This window comes from Cyprinodon tularosa, unplaced genomic scaffold, assembly GCF_016077235.1.
Source record: "Cyprinodon tularosa strain WSP-4 unplaced genomic scaffold, ASM1607723v1 ctg345, whole genome shotgun sequence".
Taxonomy (NCBI): domain Eukaryota; kingdom Metazoa; phylum Chordata; class Actinopteri; order Cyprinodontiformes; family Cyprinodontidae; genus Cyprinodon; species Cyprinodon tularosa.
Genome location: NW_024039058.1, coordinates 617,803 through 635,982, shown reverse-complemented (window position 1 = coordinate 635,982; position 18,180 = coordinate 617,803). Strand labels below are relative to the sequence as shown.

The following is an 18,180-nucleotide window of genomic DNA, read 5'->3' as shown; positions in this document are numbered from 1 at the left end:
AATATCAGGTCTGGGTGCAGATTTCTGTGCACTGGTCAAAAATAACAGCTGCAGGCGCTTCTGCGTAACCAATCAGGCAGAAAGAAAAATATACTTCAGGTCTGTTTCTAATTCCGTTGAGCCAGGTACCTTTTTACTCAGGAAACGCGCTGCTCATGTCTTGCAACTATAACACGGCTTTAAATAGTAAAGGATGCGTTATCAACAAAAGTCTAACAGGGCAACATCAGCTGATGCATGCTGCAAATAATCACACATAACAGCATTTTAAATCAGAGCTCATTATCAGGCTGCTGCCAGGTCTGATCTGAGCAACTCTCCACTCTAATTCCTGGGGATTATTACTCATCCTGACATAGCACTGAAAGACAAAATGCAAATTAGAACACGCTAAAGCCAAACAAGCTTCCTTCCAGATGCTGTGCAGATCACTCGCTGTTGCTCTGATTAGATAAAATGAATACCAAGGGCTATTAAAAAATCATAAAAATAGAAAAAAAAAACATGATCGGGGAGGGGGGGGGGTATGAATATTTTTTTAAAGATAAAAGCAATCTGACACGTGAAGCGAAGGGAAACAGTGATAGGCACCAGAAAAAAGCTGATGATGAACAAATGGAAGATGTTATACTGAAGAGAATACGCCTTATTATTACATTTCAAAATTTGCTAACTATGACCAAAAACTGTACTTTAGAGAATATAACAGTAATATTAAAGTGGAAGGGGAAGGACACCTGGTTTCAGCATTTCTTTGTAAGCAAAAATCTGAAGCTACCAACACTGAGCAGGTGAAGGATAGCCTTCTTCAACACAATGCTGCCACCGCCCCCTTCCACAGCATGAGTGGTTAGTTTAAAGGGAAGCAGAGGCCTAAGAGTTCAGTTTCCTCTGACAAGAGCCCCTTCTTCTAAATGCCATTGGTCTCCCTTAAATGGCCTGAGGCAAACAGTAAATAGCCATCTTATATCTTTCTTATTGCTCCCACATGAAGGCCAGTGTTTAGTGTGGGGTTGTCACGATACGAACATATTTAACTCAATACCATTTCTTATAACACTGGATAATTTTTTTAAGGCACATGGTCACTTCAAGTTAGGAGCAAGAATTATAGATATGACAACATTTAAACCCTCATTCTGCCCTTATTTTGTAAAACAAATACAACTTAACTGTCACTTCCTTTTTGGCAAAACCATAGACAATACTAAGTGTTAATATGCTGTTAGGATTTACCTTTGATTTAACTGTGCAATTATTTTCCATATTTTTCTATTGATCAGTCTGGGTCTACTTGAGCTATTATTAGTCACATTAACCTTCAATTCCTTTATGACTGGATGGAGCAGTATAACTTTGTTTCGTTGTTTCACTCTTTAGTAGCTGACTGAGCTATCAGGTGATTAACATTAGCCCACCTTAATTTGTACCATCGTAGAACAAGCACTGCATGGGGCAAAGCTTAGTACCTGGGATGCACCTCTTGATGAGGAAGGGTTTAATTGTATTAGCTGGTGTCATCCCAGAGGTTTACTACTTAACCAAAGAGCAATGGTTCAGCGTTAGTGTAGCTGGCAGGTGGCATCATTCGGCATTTCTTAAGGAAAGTTCCTCTAAACTCTTAGGATATACTTAAAACATTCAGCAGCTCATTGATTTGGCCAGGTGAGCAGCTGCAGGGGGTGTTAGGGCATCACTGCTGGAAGAAGGGAACCAATTTGGGTATATGTTAACGAGGAAGTCTATACTGACTTGGGCAAAGAAGCATCCTTGAATAAATTTTGTTATACCCAGTTATAAGTGTGCAAGATTAAGGTTTTCCTGTAGACCAGGGGTGAGCAATTCCAGTTCCTAGGGGGTCGGTATCCTGCATCTTTAACATCCATCCTTGGTCCAACACATGTGAATCAAATGGCTAAGTATGCAGTGAATTCTGCCAGAGTCCTCTTAATCACCCAAATTCACATATAAGGCTGGGTCCAAACATCTCCCTTAACCCCTAAATCCCTCAAACTATATCTATAGACTATATAGTGGACTTTATAGTGAACTCCGTTAACTGACCGTTCAGACCGATAATTGCTACTTTTTGCTCTTCGTTAGTCACGTAACTCCGCCTCCACCACCCGGTGCCAGTGCCATCTTTGTTATTAAGGGCTAGTTATCCTCCCGCAGCAGTGTGTCGCAGTGAGCTTGTCACAGATATTTTTGACTTATGCCCAATTATGAATCGTGGTCTGAGCTATGTTGTTCCTTGCCACAACGCAAGAGGGACAATCACGAACTAGCTGTGGGTCTAGATATGGCTGAGGTGGTGAGGAAGTGGAAAAACGCAAGGGGCAAGTTTGTGCGACAGCGTAGGGACATGAGGGCAGAAAGGAGCAGGTATCCAGGTGGAAAAAGAGTCCCTGCGTTCTTGTGCACCTCGCTCTTTAAGCTGGTCCATCTTCATGAGTTAGTTTTCCATAATGGCGGTCATACAAACAAAACAAGCTGGTAAGAAAACCAAACATAACTGGATTCACTACTAGATTGAAGATTGAACTAAAACCACAGTTGGGCCATTCACTAATGTTCCCTTTTAATCTTATAACGCATTTCCATAACGTATTAACCTGTCATCTACATATTTACTAAATAGATTTTCTGAAATATTTTGGGTCAGAGATTTGTCAAAATACATAACCTTTCAGGGTCTCATTTATTAAAAATATTGAATTGCCAATCGCCTAGTTCCCTTCCAGCTCACAATTATGTACTGATCTTTTCATAGAATGCAACAAAATAAATTTGGTTAGGTTTCTAAAATCTGTCAAAATGAATGAGGTGTGAAGACTCATGGAAGTCAGTTTAAATATTAAGGAAATGCAGATTTAGATATCAGCAGCAGAATTTAGAGGGATTTAAAAAATGAATAGAAAAAAGGAAGTGTGTCAGTGAGTGTCTGAATGCGAGTGGCAAGTTGCCACTGTTTTAAGTCTCTATAGTGCCAGGACCATTTAAGAAAGGCTCAGCTTATCTGTTATGCCTAAGGAGGGGGAAAGCAGAGGTTGTTAGACAGAGGGCCAAAATGTAATAATATACTTTCAGAGATCAATCAACCTGGCAAACATTCATCATGTTACATTTTTTAACACTTCCTTGTTGAACGTTAAGTTAATTTAAATAAATTAGGTTTTTTGCATCTACACCTATTATCCTTGGATTTGCTTGTACAAATTAATCAATGCCCACTAAACTACATATTTTTATAATTTTCTACTCAAGGGAGAAAAAAAAAAAAAAAGTCACCCACCAACTCAAAAATAACTGTTGCCATCGGGGGCAATCAGATCAAATGACATGGTTGACACTGCTCTAAATTTGGCTGCCCAAGGCAACTATTACTGAGCTGCTGTGCTTTGCTAACAGCTCATTTATGACACCAACATGCTGATTACATGTACCAGCGGCGGACACTTTACATGGCAGCCACTTTACCTGGCAACCCACAGAGTACAGCAGAACTCCGCCTTAACGACTGTTGAAACAAAAACAAATTTAGGGACAAAGACTTTTCGGTCGTAACACAGACAACCAAGATCCTCTTTTTAAAATCATGAGCGCAAAAAAAAAAAAAAAAAAAAAACTAAAAGACTAATGAAATATTTCTTTTTTTTTTTGCAAAGAATGGGCACAGGCCTCTATATGGATCAAAACTACCAGCATTATTTTATCGGATTTTAGATTCTTCCTCTGATTAGCAGTTGACATTACTCTTTAATGCTGATCTGCATTTAAAAGCCTCATACAGAACACTACATCTATTGATATAAGAAAAATGTGAAAACTTTATTAGGTAAAAAGTTACACATCATCATAAAAAGATGGGGTCACAAAAATGACTTCTTATTGTACTTTATGTAATAGAGAAGAACAGTATTATCTCCAGAAGTGAACATATGATACCCCACATCAGAACTGTAACCAGGAAAATCACTATTTGTTAAAATCAATTTCAGTACGGGGAAGTTGCTAAATATTGGAAGCCTCTTGTACAAAAACTAGACTAGGATGGCTGAACTTCTTACGGTTGTTTTTAAGCTCCTTTACAGGAAAATATTGAACTTAAAAATGTTGTCAGGTTTTCTAAACACCTAAAAGTAAGGATCTACATTTGCTTGAGAAAAATAAAAGCCTTAATGTACCGATGCACACTGACAGTGCTAATTAATGACATAAAATGTTAAAGCAAATGATATTTCAACTCTAATCGTGATCCAGTCTCTGAAATAATAAGTAAAACCCTGTTTCCCTGAATCTTCTCTCACAAATTGGCATTGTCCCTGCTTATAAAAAATAGTCATCGTATGGTCAGAGGTTGAAAATAAAACAGATTGGAAACCATTCACCTAACTATTGGGTACAGTACTTTTCTTCATCCTTCACAGCTGTTTCTGAGTTATGACTTGCTCCGTCATTTGCAAAAGGTCTAATTTTGCAGACGCATAAGCTTACGAAACTTTATTTGGTGATATTAAATCTGCTTTTGTGGATACAGTTTGAGAATATTACATTATATTAGCTATAAATTTTTGCTTTTCATCCATTTCCCCGCTGTCTAATCTTCTAATTCCACTTGGTTTCCCAATATAAATCTGCTTCAGGCACAGAATCAAAATTGCATGTCTCTCTAAGGGTAGAAATGTGAAACAGCAGCCGTCCATATGGTGTGCATCATGAGCATCTAACTAAAATACAGCTTAAGGTGAAAACGCAATTGAAAGAGAACTAAATTCCAAATGGATGAATATCCCTTCCCTGCTTTCTCTCTCTTGGGACAATGCCACCCTCAAAGACTGGTGTTAACCTTCAGTGCACTTATGACTGACTATTAATGGCTGCTCAAGTGCCAATGAACATTACAGCCCATCTGTTATATAATGCTTTAGAACTTGAGTACAGATTACAGTGACCATGTTCCAATCCGAGGATTGGATAAAGAACAGACAAAAAGGATGAGATAGGAAGGACAAAAGTCATTTTTACATGTAGGCTGATAGTCTGGATGAGTAGAAAAGGGGGGAGGGGTGAAAAAAGAGGGTGCAAAGGAAGGTTTGCCTACTGTACCGCTGGAGGCTAAACGAGATGAAAAACGAGGCACTGATCCAGGTGGCAACAAAAGGTTATATCTTAAAACATTTTTTGGCTCTTGCTCCAGCAGGACAGTATTTTTCGTTGTCTCACCAGCAGCAGGAGTCGTGGCACTCATGAATCTCTAAGCCAGTGTGCGCCTTGTAAACAAATGACTCCGCACCAACACAAGTATCGTAGATCAAAGCTGCAACCATTTACTAAAACAGCAGAGGCAACTGTAAATTCAACCAACTGACACTGTAAACAATAGCTTATCAACACCACTTCATCACTCGTTCACATAGCCATCTTTTTGGCACATATAAAAAAAATAAAAATAGAACACAAGTATAATATTTTATCATAACTTTAAAATGCACATAGAAATGTTTCCTCATTGCTCCAATAGGTTACATGAAAGATGTTAATGTTGCTTAGAGTCTTGACTGAGACTGCATGGATTCACCTTCAGGAGAAGCTTTGCTTCTAACAGAAACTTGTAAGAACTTTGGCAACACTGCCGCTTGTTAAGCTTTTTCCAGATCAAAATATCAAGCTATAGCCAGTAAGGTGGGGGCAAATACAAACGGAGGAACAGCTGTTGCATACTAAACAGGAACCATTAGATCCAAGAAAACCTAAATCTGTGTGCAGTCTATAAGCCTATTAGTTGAACAGCCAAGAGGTTTTAATCACTGTCGTTCGTCTGTAGGGTCCATTATCCCAAGAGAATTATGGTGGCTGGCTCCTCTGTTGAGGTAGGAAGTCAGAATACTCTCATAACACCCAAACAGAGGTGGGAGGTGAAACTGTACAGGTCTGTTCTTGCTACAAACGTCATACTTTAATTACTATATATTGTTTTTTATCTACTTTTGCATTAAGTGGAAACGTTTAATTTCAGCATTTCATTTTCATTTAAAATACAGTGACAAATATTAGAGCTGTGGAGGAGCAGTAATTGCAACAGAAAACATATCTTCCATTTACTTTATCTTTCATGAGCAGAGCAGCTTTGAATCTGTAGGGGGAATTAGCATAATGAGAGAAAAGCAAATGAGCAAAGTTTCATGGTTTGGTAAAATGGCCACCCTCTCATACACACTGTAGAGGTGTTTAAATGTACACAGGTTCAGTCTGAAGTTTACATGCAGCAATAATGGGCAGCACTGCCATTAATTTGGAGCTTTTAATAACGCAATATAACTGTTTCTTTGCTAGGGTTGAATAATTGCAGAAACCACTTCAATGATCTAATTAAAAACACAAGTTAGGAGGACAGAGAGGAGAATGAAGGAGCTGCAAATCCGTAACACCACAAGAATGTTTGGAGGAGTTAAGAGGAGGCCTTTAAATTTAAGAATGCTTCCAAGGTTACTGGTGGATGAGACAAAAGTAGGAGGAATAAAGAATGAGGGAAGTTAACTGCAGATTCCTCACTTTCACGTAAATTGGCAGTTAAATAGATAAAACTTAAAATCAGGTTCATATAGCACATCTGGAACAAAGACCTCATCCCTTTTGAGAATTTATAGACAACACTAAAATGCTGGGTCCTTGAAAGCAAATCAAACAATTAAACGACTCCGTTATTTATCATTAAAGGTCAAATAGGAGGGAGTGCATCTAGGGTTAGGATCAGTTGCATTCAATCTACCAAAGTATCAACGGCTCGCTTTCTCTGTTGTATAGCTTTAATAAAGTGCCTGATGGCAATAAAGCTGATTCAAAGCATTGTTAATTTTTTATGAAATATTGTATTTCATAAAACAACAAACCCTGGCTAGTTGCACAGTTTAGCATAGCTGCAGCTCCAGACAGATTTCCATATCATTAGGGTCCGGGCTCCAGAACAACAAGAATCGCGATGGATAATAATCAGTTACCGCAGGCGGAGACCCAGAGCTCGAACCCTACCGGCCCAGAACCATGAGCCAAACCGGGTAATAACCACATCTGAAGGGCAATGTTTCCCACCCGGAGAGCGGAAAATATCCGGTTCTTGGACCGCTCGATGTGACCGGCTTACCAAGGGGCCACCTTCCCCATCCAGGCACAGCAGCGGAGTACAGCCTGCTATCCAGCAGTGCACAAAGAGCTCCAACACTGACCACCAGCCTTCACAGCACGCTGCCGAACCGAACCCAGCCACCACAGATCCAATCCGAATCCCATGTTTCCCTCTTCAAACAAAAAGGTTAGACTCTGGTTTAAACTAATGAAATCACAGAACCAACGGGAAAATGTTCTGAAGGATAATGAACTTCCACCGGCTCCATGTAAGATCAAAGAACATTTAGCAGCGGTGATTAAACCAGCGAGCATTAATAAAACCACTAAGACTCTGATTGCTTCATATTCGTCCTCGTAAAAGGATAAAAACTCCATCACAAAGGTGAATAAATATTGACGCACTATGTAAAATGACTACTTCCTGACTAAACTGACGTCACGGCATCCTTCAGTGGATCGTGTGACCGAATGAGGATTTTTGGGTCGTCTGCTCTCTTGGTAAATTATTTTACGCTATAAATAACAAAATGCTGGACATTTTTTCACTTGTGGTATATTTAATTTTCTAAATACTATCAAATTAGAAACTATAAGTATGTGTTTTCTTTTTGAACTTTAAGAGTGGGAAAATATTTCACTCTTAATGATGTAGCTCATGTGTGTGATTTCTGTAGGACTTGCTACAGGACATTTCTGCATAGTGGGGAGTTTTAGATATATTGACTATATGATCTTCTCTTCCTTAAAGCTGTAGGCTACAGTACAATGACATGGTGAGGCGGCACACCCTCTATGAAGCATGACTGGTCACCGAATGTTTAAAATGAATGACATATAGACAAATATCAGCCCTCGCCTTCTTAACTTGACGATGGTTGGAATCAATCAGTCAGTAAATTACAGGGACTGAAAGGAATAAAACAACAGTCTTTTCAGGCATCCTTTCCATCACGTTGTCACACAAAGCAATAAACAATTCGAGCCTGTCTGTTGCAAATACAAGCACTTTTACTTTGACATGTTTAACTGCCTTGCTATATTACAAACCGCTGCAGCTGTTAAAGAGATGCCGGTCATGGCATTTTCGATCAATAACCATTCAGACTGGGGTGTCCATCAATATTTTAGACCCAAACAAGAAAAAGATCTTAAAATAATATATATAAAAAGAGCTAAGATTAAATCACTATTAATGTCGATTCAGAAAAGTAAAAATATCGATCCATTCCGTGAATCTCAGCCTTTCTTTAAGCTGCTTTTATCAGCAGAAATCAGAGATTGTTTTTTAACACTCACAATTTTCTGCAGGTGCTTCTCCTTGCGGACGTCCACCATGACCAAGCCCTCTTTGACCAAGCCCAGGCCGACGTCATCCTTGGTGTCTCCAAACTGTATTGTGACGTGTGGACAAGTGGCACCCGAGTACTCCACGTTCAGTAGACACTGGCTGTTCTGGATGTCGCGCACCACGCAGTCCACCACATCAGCACGGGCATCCTCCTGAAGAATGGAGGACAAGATGGAGGAAAAGGAGAGAAACGGCCATAATTAGTATATTAGTTTTGGTTTACATTCAGAGAAAAAACAAAGTGACAAATAAGCTCCAAGTCATTTTTTTTTATTTGTTTTGAAGTATGAATGCAAAACTTCATTGCATGACAAATGGATAAATAATGACTAAACTGGTGATTAAATGTAAAGTATGAATAAATGGAAGAATTTACTGTCGAACAACAGATGATTCAATGACGGATGAAATTAGGGCTGCAACTAACGATTTTGCATATCGAATAATCTATCCATTATTTTTTCGATAGCCAAAGCTATTAAAGGAGAAGTTCGGTTTTTTACACTTTAAGCCCATTTTCTGTAGTGTCCAGGATGAAATCGAATGATCGACACCAAAAGTTTGACAATTGCTCCTGTCTCTGCTTTTTGGCTCATTTAGAATCCCCCCCTGGCTGCTTTAGAATGGCTTCCATTGTGCATGTCCGATAATGTCCTTAAAACAACCTTAAACGTTCTTTTTTTAAAATATGCTACTCACCGTGTCGTCAGCGCTGTTCAATGACGTTCCAAAAAAAGTTTCGTGGAGAAAAAACGTTCCTGTAGTGTTTTATTTAGCATTTTGTAAATCCCATTGAGTTCTGTTGGAATAGTCAATATTCCCCTGCCACCGGAAACGGAAATGGGGCCTGTTTACACAGTTGTAGTCTTTTCGCTTCACTCTGTGTACTCCGACGTCGAGAATCAAGAATCCACCTTTCGTATTCCATTTTCAGAGTTTTTTAAAGTGTTTAACAGAGACGTTAGCACCTCGACGTCGGAGTACACAGAGTGAAGCGAAAAGACTACAACTGTGTAAACAGGCCCCATTTCCGTTTCCGGTGGCAGGGGAATATTGACTATTCCAACAGAACTCAATGGGATTTACAAAATGCTAAATAAAACACTACAGGAACGTTTTTTCTCCACAAAACTTTTTTTGGAACGTCATTGAACAGCGCTGACGACACGGTGAGTAGCATATTTTAAAAAAAGAACGTTTAAGGTTGTTTTAAGGACATTATCGGACATGCACAATGGAAGCCATTCTAAAGCAGCCAGGGGGGGATTCTAAATGAGCCAAAAAGCAGAGACAGGAGCAATTGTCAAACTTTTGGTGTCGATCATTCGATTTCATCCTGGACACTACAGAAAATGGGCTTAAAGTGTAAAAAACCGAACTTCTCCTTTAATCTGACAGCCAAAGACTCTTTGAAGAAGACTTTAGGAAATTTGGTGAAGCTGGTGAAACTCAAAAGTTTTCCACTTGCGGAGTTCTGGAGAGCATGTTGACAGACAATTTTTTATTTTTTTTTTACTAAAATATAAAATGTTAATATATTTTTTACAATCTTGGTATAATTACTGCTCTAAGTGGGTTGCTTCCTCTGAAAGGCAGGTTTTACAGTCTCTATACTCCAGTTAGCAATTAATCGATTACTAAATTAGTTGAGGATCATTTCAATAATCAATTAATAACAATTCATTTTTCTAAGCCCTAAAATGGATAAAAAGATAAGAGCATAGGGAATTAAAAGCTTCAAATACAAACTTTCCTTCACCTAATAAAGGTGACAAATTAGATAATTTTCTGACTGCCTTTGATGTGAAATATGTAAACACAAGTAAAAAATCTAAATGTGATCTTGTTAAAGTCAAGCTGTCAGTTCCTCCATCTACAGAGCATCATCAAATGTTGCCCCATCTTGATGACTTTTCCGCATCATAACCCCTCCCTTCCTGACCATTTCACCTCTTCAAATCCACCATTTAACTGAACAGATGCAGAAGACTAGAGTGAAACAGCTGCAACTAAATCTTGACCTCATGTCCTTTAGCAGTCAGGGTGAAAATGAGACCAACGGGGAGTTAGCACCTTCAAAAGAAAAAAAATATATATCAGCTCCTAGCCATTAACCATCCCTCTTCTGCACCATCCATCTCTTTGCTACCCTTTTTTCTCGCCCTGGTCTTGTCTCCATGGTAACCCCCTTCCAGCTAGCCACCCTTGGGCATCTGCGCGTCTGGTGTATGTGTGCGTGAGCAAGTGTGGGCAGGGAGGCTTGTTCGAGGAACAAAAGTAAGAAGGCCTTTTTTGTCCCCTTGTCTCCCCGCGGTCAACTTGTCACAGTCGCTGTGGGGAAGCTTGGGGCAAGAGGAAGACGACCACAGATGAAGAATAGAGGAGCGCTTATGAAAAGACAATAGAAAATTTATAAGAGCCTTTTAGTTTCATCATCTTATGGTAAGTGGAACAGAGCACTTTAAAGCAGGACATTTTTTAAATATTAATCCTGCCTAATTGCTTAGTTAAGATTCTGTATTTTTCCAGATGTTTACCTATAGAGGTGCCAATTCTTCATTTTTTCAAAATATAAAAAAAGTATTTTTACAATTGGCAAGGCTTTAAATGTGATAGAAATGTCAGTAGAATGGATAGGTTTATTTTTCTAGTGTTTTTGCATAGGTAGAATTTTTTATAAATTTCATCATGGCAAGGATTTTATTTTTCAAATCCAGCTTCAGCATCAAACGCGTATTTAATGTGTGTGGACACTGCTACAGGAATACCTCCATAAACTATTAGCTGAGTCATAAGAAGGAGCATCACTGGGAACTGATGTGAGTGTCTGAGGATATTTTTCAGACATATTTGTCAACCTTAACTTTGCAATTTTAACACACAAAAAAAATTTAATTTCTTGCTGCCAGTACATTTTGCCATCACTTTGATGGGAAAAGTGCAGTTTAAATGAAAGAAGCTTATAAATTCATCAGCTGCCTTTTCATTTGAAGAATTTTATCTTTGAGAAGCGCAAAAACATTTTAAGAAATGGTATAAAAACTTAAAAGAAAAGAAAAAATATATAAAAGATATCATTCCACCTAAATATGCAGGTTCTGCTGTGAAGTATCATGGATGTGACATTCATGATTTCCCCTATTTGATCCACGTTATAGGGACACATTACAGGTATAAAAAAAAGGAATAGTGGGAGTTTGCCATGTCTGACATTTCTTATCGAAGATACTCTCACTTTACAGGATATCTGATAAAAAAATAAAAAACTGGCATAAAAAGTTAGGATTTCACCCAAATGGGAGACTGTTAGTCTTGGAATATAAATGTTTAGATAGAAATAAGATGCCAGTCATGACTGATGTCTTGTGCAGGGCCATCAGGGGGCAGGTTACAGGAGAGAGGGAACATTTCCTGCAGAGGTTCTGTAGCAGCGGGTCACCATCCTTTCAGTGTGTCGGACAGCAACCACAGGAAACAAACAGCAGGAGAGGAGCAGGGTGTGTGCCACAATGAAAGGCGCTACAGGTTGTTGTGTTGTGTGTATTATGAGCTGGAACATGGAGGTAAACCCTGGGTCCCATGGGCTGCACCAACAGATGGGCTACTTCATTACTAACCCATGAGAGGTGAGAGCACAAACCTCAGGCTGCCAATTATTCATCTATTTTAAGAAAGAAAATAAATAAATGTAGTCACTTGTTAATTCATGACCTGCAAGTAACCCAAACTGAATGCAGAATTAAACCCAAAAGGCATGGACAAACTTTAGCAGCATGGCCAAACAAATCCTGCAACTCAATTAATGCCAGGATCATATCTGAAGAGCAGTGCATCTTCTGCTGCCTATGTGAAATGAAAATCTTCTAAAAGCAATCAAACACAGCAGAATAAATCCAGGATTTAACGCAGCGCCAACAAGGCCCATAGCTAAAGTAAACCTGCTTCTGTTTGATTTGTATGCAGTCGGCTCAAGATGCCGTCAATGAGCCGACCCCCTGACACACCTACACACTCACATGTTGTCACCGAAGGTTGAGTAAACATGATTATTGCATCAGAAAACAGGGAAAGGTGCTCAACCATGTACATGCTCTACAAGAAGAAGTAGATGATATCTCTGCATAGGAAATGACAGCTCAGACTACTGAATAATTGAAGGGGATTTTATCAAATTGCTCAAAAAGAATACAGATGGTATTTTTTTGATCTTCCTGCAAACAAGAAAAATCAGTGACTTTGTTTTTGTCGCTGCCCTCTTTGCTTCTGTTACATCTATTAAATGTGAGCAGGCATCATTTTCACAAGACTGCCTAGAATGAAAACTCAGCCCGTCTATCAGCTCCACACTCATCACCCTGTGTGATTTGTGAAACTCAAACACTTTTCATGTCTTGCCAGGAAAGCAAACTTTCAAAAGTTGGCAGGGAATGAGACTGAAGAAGCTGATATCTCAGTTAATTTTGGAGCTAGTGGCTGCAAAGCGTGTCTGCTCCTCTGCACTTACGTCCTGTGGGACCTGGATGAAGGCAAAGGTGTACTCTGTGGCCTGTGCTGGCAGGGTCCTGGTGCCGAAGGCAGGAGGCATGGCAGCCAGGCGGGTGCTTGACACAACTTCTCTCTGAGGAAAGACAGGAAAAAAGATCTAAAACCCAACGCAGAGCAGTTTTCACTATAAACGTAAACTTAAAGGTGTTAAAAACATCTTATTAAAGTTAAACCTCTCAATATTTGTCACATTTAAAAGAAGTCTCATGAGGTACTCTCTTGTGGCTCTTGGTATTTTGTTATGAGCCCTAGATGGAGTGATAGCCTTAAGCCGTACCTATATACACATTATGTTTGAGACGGTTTTCCATATTTAATTAGTTCTAATGTTTGTATGTCAATTTACCAGCATCTGCTTAAAGAAGCAAAGACAAGTGAGAGGAGTCTTGTTCTTTGTTGATAAACAGCTTCACATTAAAACTTTACAGCTTTTCTTAAGAGGAGGAAAGCCAAATATTTAAAAACTTCAAATAAATAAGCTGAAAAGCATTTATTTTAGGTCAATTACTGTTTTAAAAAGTCATGAATTTGTAAACAAGCCCTGGCAAGACACAAATGCATGGAAATAGATTATATCACATCAATTACAGTGAAAGAGTAGGGAAATGTTAATGAATGCACAAATTAATCGGTCAACCCTTAATTTTCCTTTTGACTCAGAACTTAAGTAAAAACTGGACAACGTTTAGGGATATGTTTGATATATAAACTCATAATTTTATGGATTGCTTTAATTTCCCTTTGCTCTTTAATCATGCAAAACAAAAAATCCTAAAATAATTTTTCTTAGAAGGAAATTTTAAATCTCTTAAAAATCGCCATCATCAGGCCACACCTCCAAGAAAAATTTTTTATATGGGCAAAGAAAAGCCTGACTGGTTCATCTCTGCTGCTTATTCTGACTGGATTTGACTCGTTTCTATATATAAGCAACACATGAATAATACGCAATAAATGCCTATGGCATAAAATCTATAAAGTCTGTCTAAGCTCTGATAAGTCAGTGATCCATAAAGGCTTTAATGTGGACGAAAATCAGATAAATACAGGAACAGGAACTCAAGTAGTATTATAATGACCCTTTCATAGCTTCGGTTAATATGTCCATTGAACTGTCCAGTCTAGACAGAGGAAATCTCTGAGATTCATAATGATACAATATTAAGATTTATCTACATGATATTAGACTTTGATGGCCCTTTGAATGTAGGCTCTAAGCCTGAAATGACAAAAGTGCTCTGCTGTGTTTGCTAATGATCACATAATAATTCAAGTAGCAGCGTATACCTGAGAGAGGTGGCAATATTGTAAGCTAATAGCTCGTGACACAAGGGCACAAAATCAAGGCCGTTCTGACCCAACCTGAAATGACACAAAACTACGACAAATGAGGCTCTGCAGATATCGCTTGCTTTTGTGTGTGTGTGTGTGCACCAGGTCAGCCTCGGAGAACACCACTTTTAGCAACATGCCAGGATGCATTGCATCTGCCAGCCAAACCGCGGTCTGTCCCCCTGCTCTGAGGTCAGTCGCACACTGTGCCGCTCCACTGCATCATGGGAAAACTCCCGCAGGGTGGGGGTTGGCTGCATGAGCCACTCTGATGATGCAAGCATGTGCACGCACGTGGGTAGAGCCAAACATCACAGCCTTCGTCATCACAGAGTAAAATTTAACAAAAAATACCCAAGGAGAAACAAGCTCCTTTTCCTCATCCTTCTGTAACCATGGATTCTACAAACTTAACATTTTAAGAATCAATATTCTACATTTTTAGAAGTGTCGACTTAAATTTGCACTAAAAAGAAGGGAATTTGGATGTGACTGTTTAAAAAAAATTGTGTTTGTATGTATACAGTATTTGGGAAATATGGAACTACAATATTACTGTTGAATTCTGGAATGATAAGAATAATACTTTTGTTAAAACTGAACCACATGCTTTATTTGCACACTTCAAAAGTTACTTCTTATTTTGTAATCAAGATGTCCTATTAGATTTAGAACACTTTGTGTTTAAGGTTTGCAGATGCTGAAGTAGAAGTTGAGGTTTAAAGGCCACATGCAGCTAAATGACCATTTTAAAGCATTTAAAGGCCAGTCTACTCAGCATAAATTACCTGATTAAAACTAAAATCAAAGTGTACTTTTCCACACGAAGCAAAAATCCTTTTCTAAACTTTCTTTGCTTCTTTAATAAACAATACCAGGAAGAACAAACAAGCTGGCATTTTGTTTCTCACATACACTTCAGCTGAAAGGGCACTGAAAGACTACTTTGAACATGAAAATAAAAAGCTTAGAACTGAAAAAACTCCACAAAGATTAGAAAAGGAAAATCCTATGAGCATGTTTTTCAACTCTAAAGATCAGCACTTTGCTTTAATGAGACCACTTTCCCTCCCCACACACACAATCAGATTTATTGCCACAAAGTTACTCACGTTGCCATAGTCGATGTAGAAGACGTGAACCTTTGCCGGTGACTCAACTTTCTCCACTCGGGCTCTGTACCTGCAGCAGCAGAAGAATAATTGGGGGGAAAAAGAAGGATAGAGAGAAGAGGAGGGGGAGCATAGAGCATAGGGAAAGAGAGATGAAGACAGAGGGCACAAGAGGAAAAGGAGATGAGTAAATGATTCTGTGCTTATTTCCCTGGGGAGAAGGTGTTGGAGGATCTGTCTGTTGTGATCGGGGTAGAGGAGCGGGATAGGATGAACAGGCTGCGGGTGTGAGGCTGGGGTATGGGGGGGGGCAGAGGGAATCCATCAGGACACGGGCAGGCGGTGGAAATTGCACGGAGGGCTCTTTGCAATAAAAGGCAGAAATTTAAACCTGTTTTTTGCCTTGTAGAAAATGACGTTAGTGCATTAGTGCTAATCATCGAGACCCCGCAGCTTTTTCATTGTAACTCTCAATTTTCGAGCACATCTGGAAAGCTCAATTTCCATGAAAAATAAAAAGTAGAAGAAGGAACAATCTGTCATTGACAGATTAAATGACAAAACCAACTGCCTGAGTAACGCTGAAATTTACAAAGACGCTGCGAGAACATATTTTCCCTCCTTTTATATGCAGAGCATCGCCTCACCTGGCCATCACTCTAATCCTTGAATATAAGAAATATAGAAGAATAATGAAGACAAATTGACTGCAATGAGGAGAGCAGAATAAAAGGCCAAATAATTAGGTTTATGTGGGGGAAGTGAGAGTAATGAACAAAAACTTCTGGAATCAGAAGGAGTTTGAGAAAATGGAAGTGACTGATGAACAGAGGTTTGATTCTCTTAAGTTTTTGTTTCACGCATGGTAACAAATTTTAATTACTCCCCTAAAGAAACAAGTCTCCATAGTGAATGAACCACAGAACACCCCAATACAAAGGAAGAACAATGCAAACATAATTAGCCCTCCGAATGAAACAAGGCTGCCAGAAACACACAAATCAAGACTTTTTTTCTGCAGTTTTATTGACAGACATTTGTTTTCCATTGCAAAGATAAAGACTCCACTTCCTGTTTAAGACGTCCCCTCGCTTGGACTGGTGACATGAAGCAGATTAACTTATGTTTTGCACTGAAATCAGGACAGGAAGATGGAGGACAACACCTGTTTTGGATGAACATTTGGTTTTTAATTAGTTTCATGATCTTTCTTTCCCCACCCTCGCCTCCTTGACATACTCCCCCTCCCTCCTTAAACATCAGTGACTTCTATCTGTCCCCCATGACCATCTGTGAACTTTAAACACCTAGTGAAAAGACTCAAAGAAGAGATTTTTGGCTCTTGCTGCTAAGAAACTTCTGCTTCTTAAGAGCAAATCAAAGCCTGATAGGTGACTGCAATGGATGCATCACCTGCTGAAAACAAAGTTGCTCAAACACCAGATGAAACGAAGACAAAAAGAAATGAACAAATCCCTTTGGCAACATGTGATGCTTTACGGGGAAGTGTTGGCTCCTGCTATTAATGTGGATGTTTTTCCTGGCAGTACCAATAGACCCTCCCAGCGGATGCCTATCCCTGTTGGCTTCCGACTGATTAAGGATCTCTTCTGCACACAAACCAGACAAAAGGAATGAGCCGGAACAGCGAGATCAACAATATCCCCAAAAACACATTTAAGGAAAAAATAGGTAGAATGAGAGTTTAGAAGGAGCAAAAAAAGGCCAAATAAGGCCAACGAAGAAAATAACCAAGAGGCCTGAAGGTAGATGTTTGATGGGTTGGAAAAACATAACTGGGCAAATGTACCAGTTAGGAATGCATAAATCAATATTTCTTCTCTTCAAATAAGATTCTAATATTTGAATTTGGGCATCTGCAGATTCTGATGTTTCCAATATTAGAGCTCTGTTTGCTTTACTGTCATCATCATTAATGGTGTTTTAAAGACACTGAAACTTTTCTCTACAAGCAAGTTGGATACATTAATGTAGGGCTGAAACAATTAATTAATTTGAATTAATCATGATTAATTAAATAATCATCAACTGGAATATAGAGACTGTAAAAGATGCCTTTCCCTGACAGAATGACCCACTTAGAGCAGTAATTATAACAAAATTGTTGAAAAATATATAAACATTTTACATTCAAAATATTTGAAAAAAAATTTTTTTTCGTCTTTCAATATACTGTATCTGGGTTTAATTTCTGTAAAAAAACTTCTTCAAGGAACCGATTATTAATTGGAAAAAGTCAAATCAAAGGATTAATCTATTCGCTAAATAATAGTTAGTTGCAGCCCTTCATTAATGTAAACATATGTATCCCTAAAGGTAACATGGGATTAGTATGAGGTTAGAAAAGTAATAGAAACAGAAAATAATGTTAGCAGGATGAATTCCATCCTGAAAACCAATGTCGCTGTCTAAGGGGTGAAAGTAAGTATTTATAAACTCAAAGACAGATTTCCATAAGGTCAACTTTAGCTACTGCTGCTCAAGAGATTTTTAAGCTTACTTAAATGTAGACATGTTTAAGCATAGAAATACTCTGGATAGATCTGTTCCCAGGGATCAGGCCAATTTTCAGCAATACCAAATTTTTTATTTCTTTAAATTTTAGGAGCAATACATATATTAATATAAGATTGGTGAATCTCTAGTATCAATCATCAAAATAAACCAAGAGCCTCAGCGTAATGGTAAAAACCA

General features: G+C 38.7%; 1 protein-coding gene across 1 annotated transcript in view; it reads right to left on the bottom strand.

The window, feature by feature from the left end:
* The window catches only part of snd1 (staphylococcal nuclease and tudor domain containing 1), a 229,952-nt gene that overhangs the window by 12,337 nt on the left and 199,435 nt on the right, over positions 1 to 18,180 (bottom strand). Inside the window, exons 20-22 of the mRNA XM_038294784.1 lie at positions 15,466 to 15,535; positions 12,981 to 13,094; positions 8,425 to 8,628 (exon numbers count right to left, since the gene is read on the bottom strand). Coding sequence (XP_038150712.1) covers positions 8,425 to 8,628; positions 12,981 to 13,094; positions 15,466 to 15,535 — 388 coding nt within the window. The remainder of the gene's footprint in view (positions 1 to 8,424; positions 8,629 to 12,980; positions 13,095 to 15,465; positions 15,536 to 18,180) is intronic.